Source organism: Mastomys coucha, unplaced genomic scaffold (genome assembly GCF_008632895.1).
Source record: "Mastomys coucha isolate ucsf_1 unplaced genomic scaffold, UCSF_Mcou_1 pScaffold22, whole genome shotgun sequence".
NCBI lineage: Eukaryota > Metazoa > Chordata > Mammalia > Rodentia > Muridae > Mastomys > Mastomys coucha.
The window spans coordinates 103053730-103061399 of NW_022196905.1; the positions used below are offsets into that span (position 1 = coordinate 103053730).

The window sequence follows — 7670 nt, forward strand, 5'->3', positions numbered from 1 at the left end:
AGGACCAGAGGTAGATACTTGACCGTAGCCCAGGACCAGAGGTAGATACTTGACCGTAGCCCAGGACCGTAGCCCAGGACAGCCTTCTTGCTTTTTTGAAACAGGGTCTTAATTTATAACTCAGGCTAGCCTTGAACTTGATCTCTGCCTCAGCCTCCCAATAGCTAGCCAGCAATATAGGTGTATCCACCTATGCCTGACTTGAACTGCCTTAGTCCATTTACTTTTTTTGTTTTATTTTTAATTTTATTTGTATATATGTGTATGTATGCATGCGTGCATTGTGTATTTTTGGTGCTGGGGATTCTCAAATGCTAGACAAAAACTCACTGAGCTGTAGCCAGCCTGAATTCTTGTGTTTCAAATAGCAGAATATCATTTGGCCACTTAGGAAGTAGTTTGAATTCTTCCTGGGTTCTGGGTTCTGGCTCTCCTCCTATGTATTTTGTAGTTGCCTCTCTGGATGTAAATTTTTTGTCTGCTGTCTCTCACCTGATCTCTAGACATACTCTGACCTGAATATGTGTGTGCTTCCGCAGCCCCAGATTACGTGTGCCCTCTCCAAGGAAGCCATGCCATATGTACCTGCTGCTTCCAGCCTATGCCTGACCGGAGAGCTGAGCGTGAGCAGGATTCCCGTGTGGCCCCTCAACAGTGTGAGTATAGCAGTCTCCCTGAGGTGCCCTCTGCAACAGGAAGACATTCTTGTGTATCCTCCATGGCTTGATTTTCAAATGAAATTGACTTTATGTAAACTATGAAACAAAGATGGTTTCTTTCCATCTGCATATAATCATAATCATTTGATCCCACATGAGCATGTTAAGTTTTCCCACCAATTAATAACACTGCCCTGTAGAGAACACATTACCATATGTGTGTGATTCTCCTTCTGGGTTCTGTATCTATATCCATTCTCTTATCAGTTCTATAGTCATTATATAATATGTGATTTATAAATCTAATATGTGAAATATCTTGTTTTTAATTTATATTTCTTTGAACTTACATTTCTTACCATTAAAAGAGGTCTTTGACTAGAGATGTGGCTGTGTGGTAGAAGAGTTGTTTGGATGCACAAGCTCCTGGGTTTCATTCCTAGCATTGCAAACCATTAGAAACACACATGGAGCTGTTTGAATTTACTTTTGCTTGAAATGCTTGCTTGTATCTATTGCCTTTTAAAAATATTTCTCACCGGGCGGTGGTGGCGCACGCCTTTAATCCCAGCACTTGGGAGGCAGAGGCAGGTGGATTTCTGAGTTCGAGGCCAGCCTGGTCTACAGAGTGAGTTCCGGGTCAGCCAGGGCTACACAGAGAAACCCTGTCTCGAAAAACCAAAAAAAAAAAAAAAAAAAACCAAACAAAAAAACCCCCAAAACTACCTTTTCTACAAAGGCAAGCACAATAACAATGTAAAAACAATATTTATGGTTGGTAGAAAAGTTCTCTGCAGACATGAATGTGCAGTTACTTCTAGTGTATCACATATTCAGATGGGGGAGACAGTGAACTGTTTTTTATGATAATTCTGAATTATCATAATAATTTTATTTCAGATGTTACTTGGCATGTTGTCTCTGTTCCCTAGTTCCATGCAAACATCTCAGAAATACTGTTTTCAAAGAGAGTTGAGCTCTTGAGTCTGGTGCTGAATGACCTCAAGTATGAAAGAGCCACAGTTTTAGGTCTCAGTTGACCAACTGTTCTCTACCCACAGGTGCAGTGTGCCTGCAGCCCTTCTGCCACCTGTATTGGGGCTGCAGGAGGACTGGCTGCTTTGGCTGCTTGGCCCCATTCTGTGGTAATGTCAACTCTTCAGCCCTTAGTTGCTCTGACATTAGTGTGTTCTCTTAGTGAATTTGGGGCAGGTGGTGTTGAATTATGTTCAGAAAAAAGAGGCTTCTATGAGCCATCGAATGATTACCTACCCTTTTCTGCTACACTGCAGAGGTCTCTCACTTTGAAATTCTCAAACCTATGTTGCTTCAAAAGCAAGCAGTAACAAAATAAGAAATGTGCTGGCTTTCTACACGGGAGAAATTACTTAGTCACATCAAAACACTACTGCTGTAATCCCAGCCCTCCAGAGGCTTAGGCCGGAGGGTCACACATTCAAAGATAACTGGTGGGTGCTGTTTCGTAATTTAACCCCTACACTCAGGGAGGCAGAGACAGGTGGATTTCTGGAAGTTCCAGGCCAGTCAGGTCTATATAGTGAGATCCTGCCTCAAAGAAAAAAGGTTCAAGTTTAGTCTACAGTGGAAGCAGACCCTGTTTCAGTAGTAAGATGGGGATCAGTTTTACCTGTTCTCTGTTTAAGATTGCATTTTAGTTTGAGTATACAGTGCTGTGTTTGTGTGGGTATTTTTGAGTTTTTCTGTGTGTGTGAACATGTGTACAGATAGAGGACAAAAGTCAGCATTGAGTGTTCTCTATTGATTCCTGCCTTATTTTTAAAACAAATTACTCATTTATTTTGTATGTGCACAAATGCCATGACATGGCCGGGCGGTGGTGGTGCATGCCTTTAATCCCAGCACTTGGGAGGCAGAGGCAGGCGGATTTCTGAGTTTGAGGCCAGCCTGAGTGCCAGAGTGAGTACAGAGTGAGTGCCAGGACAGCCAGGGCTACACAGAGGAACTTTGTCTCGAAAAACCAAAACAAAAAACAAAAACAAAAACAAAAACCAAATGCCATGACACATATGTAGTCAGAGGTGTTTGTAAGAGTCAATTCTCTCTTCTCACCGCATGCATCTCAGAGATTGAACAAACTGAGGCAAGTGCTTTTACCTGGTGAGCCATCTCCTTGGCTCTCCACTTTAAAAATTTTTATTTTTTTTATTTGTTCCTTTTTGTCAGTGATACTGTTTTTTAAATTTTCTTGATTTTTAAATTTTTTCATGTAATATAGGTTGATCTTATTCTTTCCCTCTCCCAACTCCCAGATCTCCCACTACCACCCTCCTTTCATATTAACTCTCTGTGTGTTAAGAAACAAAACAAAACAACAAAAAACAACCCATGGAATCCATTCTGAGTTAGCCATCCACTCTTGAGGAGGAAGCCTGCTCCTTAGGGTGGTTGATTTACCCTCTGGTACTCTATTAGAGAAGTGATTTCCCCTTCCCAGCAGCTATCACTTGCAAATAGCTTCTTGATTAGAAATGAGACTTTGGCCAGGCGGTGGTGAGTGCCAGGACAGCCAGGGATACCCAGAGAAACCCTGTCTCGAAAAACCAAAAAAATAAAATAAAATAAAAAAATAAAAAATGAGACTTTGTGCCTTCTTAGGGTTAGGGTTAGGGAATTTGTGTGGCTTGAACTTATGCATGCGATCACAGTCTGTGAGTTCACGTGTGCATCAGCCCTGTGGGATCTTACAGCCTTCCACCTTAGAGCCTCCCACCACCTTCCTGCTCTTACAGATTCTGTGCCTCCTTGAGCCTCCAAGCCTTGAGGGAGCGTGTGACAACGACATCCCATTTAGAGCTGAGTATTCAAAAGTCCAGTTGTAGGTCTCTATGTTAATTTACCAGTGACTATAGGAAGAAGCTTCTCTGAAGAGGGTTGAGCAATGCAGTGTTCTATGGGAACAATAATATGTCACTGGGAATCATTTGATTGCTATGCTCCTGTAGTAGAAGATTTTCTTGTAGTGCCAGTGACCTATCTAGTCCAGGTTCTTGACCTCATTAACAGTTTCAGGTATGCATTCCATCTCATAGAGAGAGCCTTAAAGCTAATTTTAACAAGTGTTTGGTTCCTTTCATTACGTTTGTACCATTGCTGTACCAGTGGGTCTGTCTTGCAGACAGGTCACTATTATAGCACACAGGGTTCTTAGCTCGTGACTGGTGATTACTTTCTGCCTCTGGTAGCAGTTAAGCCCTTGAAATGCTAGTTAGTATGGGTGAAGTGTCTGGTTGAGTACCAGCTTGATTTTTCCATGTTCGGTGACATAAGTATGTGATGATTTCAGCAACAGGCTCTTACCTCAGATTGTGGAAGGTAACCAGTAATATTGGCAATAACCTGTACTATGTGGGAGTGGTGTATGGGACTCCTTTAGCTAATGACTAAAACAGAGGTAACCTATTCCTGGTACTGGAGCTTTTGGTAGTATATGATGTCTAGTTGGGGCATTGACTCCATTTGTTATATTTCATCATCCTTATTTTGAGATAGAGTCTTACAGTGAACCCTAACACAGTGTTCCCTTACAGTGAACCATTTGGCTAGGACTAGTTGGGTCAGCAATCTCCAGGGATCCACTTGTCTCTTTTCTCCACCAATGCTAGTGTTAACAGACATGCCCTGCTACACTTGGCTTGGCTTGGCTTGGCTTGGCTTGGCTTGGCTTGGCTTGGCTTGGCTTGGCTTTCCTTTCCTTTCCTTTCCTTTCCTTTTCTTTCCTTTTCTATATTCATGTAGGGGATTGAAACTCAGCTCTGCATGCTTGTATGGCAGGCGTTTTACTGACTGAGCCATTTCCTCAGCTTGTTTGTTTTTTTATAATCTGTGATAGAAAGAGATTTGGTTATCCTGTCAGGCAAACAGTAGTTTGATAAGATATTACATCATCCTTATAAAACAGATAATATTCTTCCTTCTTCTGGCAGAGCTCAACCTGGGGGACAAGTGCTTGGATGGAGTGCTGAACAATAACAATTATGAGTCGGACATCCTGAAGGTATCACCTCCTTACTTGTCCTGGGGATCAGTGAAAGACATGAAGCTTTCCTATAACTTGTGTGGTTTCTGTTAGGACACAAATCTTCTCTTTAGCATTTGCCTGCAAATGTATACTGTCAAAAACACACACTATATTTTCTGTCCAATACAATCAGTTAGTTCCATGATTCGAATACATCACGTTTTCCATATGTTCCAAAATGAGGAAATTCCTGTCTGTTCATCATGCTGTCAGACTATAGGAATTGGTTAATACATCTTATAGAGGGGGTTTCTAAATTCTGGCTTGCTCTGGCTCCTTTTTCTGAATATTTTTTCCTTGTTTGAGGAAGCTAGCTCAGGTCTTAGAATTGTAATATGTTCAGTTCTGCACCCTCTGCACTCATGTTGAGAACTTTGCTTCCCTTTAAGACCATTCATTTTTTTTCTAAGATTTATTTATTTTATGCATATGAATACACTATTGCTCTCTTCAGACACACCAGAAGAGGGTATCAGATCCCATTATGGATGGTTGTGTGCCACCATGTGGTTGCTGGGAATTGAACTCAGGACCTCTGGAAGAGCAGTCAGTGCTCTTAAGCGCTGAGCCATCTCTCCAGCCCCAAGACCATTCATTTACTTGAACACATCACCAGACACACATAGCTAAGCACCACTACACCCTATTTTTATGTACATTAAAACACCTTTTAGTAACAGCCTTGAACGAAGGCCTAGCATTCAGCTATACTTGTCACCCTTGGTGGGGAGGTCGGAGGGTAAGTGTATAAGGGAGAAACAATAATACCCAGAGATAAAAAGGAGAAATTCTTTTGGGAGTGTGCTACTGAAACCTCTAGCTTCTATTCAAGGAGATTTAGCTTCTATCAGAAGTCATCTGTAGCTTATATAGGCCAGGCAGAATCTAAGCAGACATTGGAGATTGCCTCTTCCCAAGGGCATATGTCTGCCTTTTCAGGAAATAAGGGAATGGGGATCTGGTTTACAAAAGGCAGATGTTGGCAATATAGTGATTTGATTTGAAGTATGTTAGAAGCACACTGTGACAAGCAGTCTGTTTTCTTATTTCTCTGTCCCTTTTAATAGTATTTAATGTTAAAGCTTGCTTTTTCCTTCTCCCCTTCAGTGTCTTATCTGTCCTTGTGCTGTGAAGGCTTTTGTGGAGTTTTTTGAGAAAATCGTGACTCTTCTTCAGGTCCAGAAGCAAAAGAGCTTGTGAAACCTAGGAGGGAATTGACTGTAGTTTATCCACTGGCCCTGTGCAAATGCCACTCAAGGACAGCTGTGTTCTGGCTTTGTCTACCTTCGGAGGCTTTTATTGAAGTATCCCCTTATTCCCCTTATTAGTTGAGTGATTCATCTAAACTGAAATTTCTTTTCACCCTTTTTCCTATCACAGAATTACCTGGCAACCAGGGGTCTGACATGGAAAAATATGTTGACAGAGAGTCTCCTGGCTCTACAGCGGGGTGTATTTATACTGTCTGGTAAGCAATGTTTAGTTAGCCCTGCCCTCCAGAATGGGCATGAATTTTTAAGGGTGTCTTAGTTTCCTATAAAGATCTTGGCTGGCCACACTTGGCAGTATTACCTGTCTGTTTCATTGTAGATTTACATCTTTGACTCTGACCCTTCCTAAGAAGATAGAGGAAGGTCTAGATACTTTATATTTATGTTCTGTTTCGACAGAGTCCCACAGGTAGCCTAGCTGTCCCTGAACTCCTTATCCTCCTATCTTCCTCACTAGTGCTGGGATGACAGGTGTGAGTTGCCAATCTTGTCGAATCACTTAAAAAAAAAAGATTTATGTGTTTTATGCATATGAGTACAGTGTCACACTGTCTTTAGACACTCCAGAAGAGGGCATCGGATCCCATTACAGATGGTTGTGAGCCACCATGTGGTTGCTGAGAATTGAGCAGTCAGGGCTCTTAGCCGCTGAGCCATCTCTCCAGCCCATGCCTAATCACTTTTGATGTTGTAAAAACTTGGTGCACTTGAAACCTGTATATCATGTTCTAGCACCTTCTCTTCCTATTAGGGAAGGATGGGAGTGTGGCTCAGGGAGCCTCCACAACTTTGTCACTTAACTTGTCAGCACTCAGTTGGCAGGTAAAGACAGGTATTCTGCTTTCTCCCAGAGGAATACATAGTGTGGGAGGCTAAGACTTAAGAGAAAGGTGAGCAATTTGCTTAAAATCCCTTGATTTATTTATTTCTGGTGATTATGTTCTGGTATGTCTTGTCTGTAGTTGCAGCCCATCCAACTTCTGTGAACATCTTGGATTTCTTGATTTTTGTATTGTAATAGGAGTAGCTCATCCAGAAAATATGAGTGACTTCCTATTCTTCCAGTACACTCAGACAAATCCTAGCACCCACTTATTGTGCACAGCTGCAGGAGATTTGGCATCCTCTACTGGCCTCCATGGGTATACACTCCAGCACAACTATAAATAAAATAAATACTGAAAGAAAAAGAAAGAGAGAGAGAGGGAGAGAGAGAGAGAGAGAAAGAAAGAGAAGAAAAAAAGGAAAGAAAGAGAGGGGAGGGGAGGAGAAGAGAGGAGAGAAGAGAAAGAAGAGACTGAGTGCTGGAGAGATGTATCAGTGGTTATGAGCACTGACTGCTCTTCCAGAGGTTCTGAGGTCAACTCCCAGCAACCGCATGGTGGCTCACACCATCTATTCAGGGATCTGATGCCTTCTTCTGGTCTGTGTCTGAAGACAGCTACAGTGTACTCACATAAAAGAAAGAAAGGGGATGAAAGACCCCTGGGGAAGACCCCCACTCAAATCTCGGGAGGACATGCACCCAAGGAATCACGAGAGACCATCTTGATGTAATTACAAGAGGTATTTTTTAATTTCAGGGTGCTCTGGGTCGGCTCCACTATCTCCTGGGTGAGAGCCCACAGCTGAACCCCTGGCTGAGCGGCCTGCAGTAGTGCTTATGGACACACTGCTGAA

At 42.3% G+C, this 7670-nt stretch overlaps 1 protein-coding gene across 1 annotated transcript in view; it reads left to right on the forward strand.

Moving 5' to 3' along the window:
• The window catches only part of Chfr (checkpoint with forkhead and ring finger domains), a 34780-nt gene that overhangs the window by 21365 nt on the left and 5745 nt on the right, over nt 1-7670 (forward strand). Inside the window, exons 11-14 of the mRNA XM_031391123.1 lie at nt 540-656; nt 1721-1804; nt 4625-4695; nt 6100-6187. Coding sequence (XP_031246983.1) covers nt 540-656; nt 1721-1804; nt 4625-4695; nt 6100-6187 — 360 coding nt within the window. The remainder of the gene's footprint in view (nt 1-539; nt 657-1720; nt 1805-4624; nt 4696-6099; nt 6188-7670) is intronic.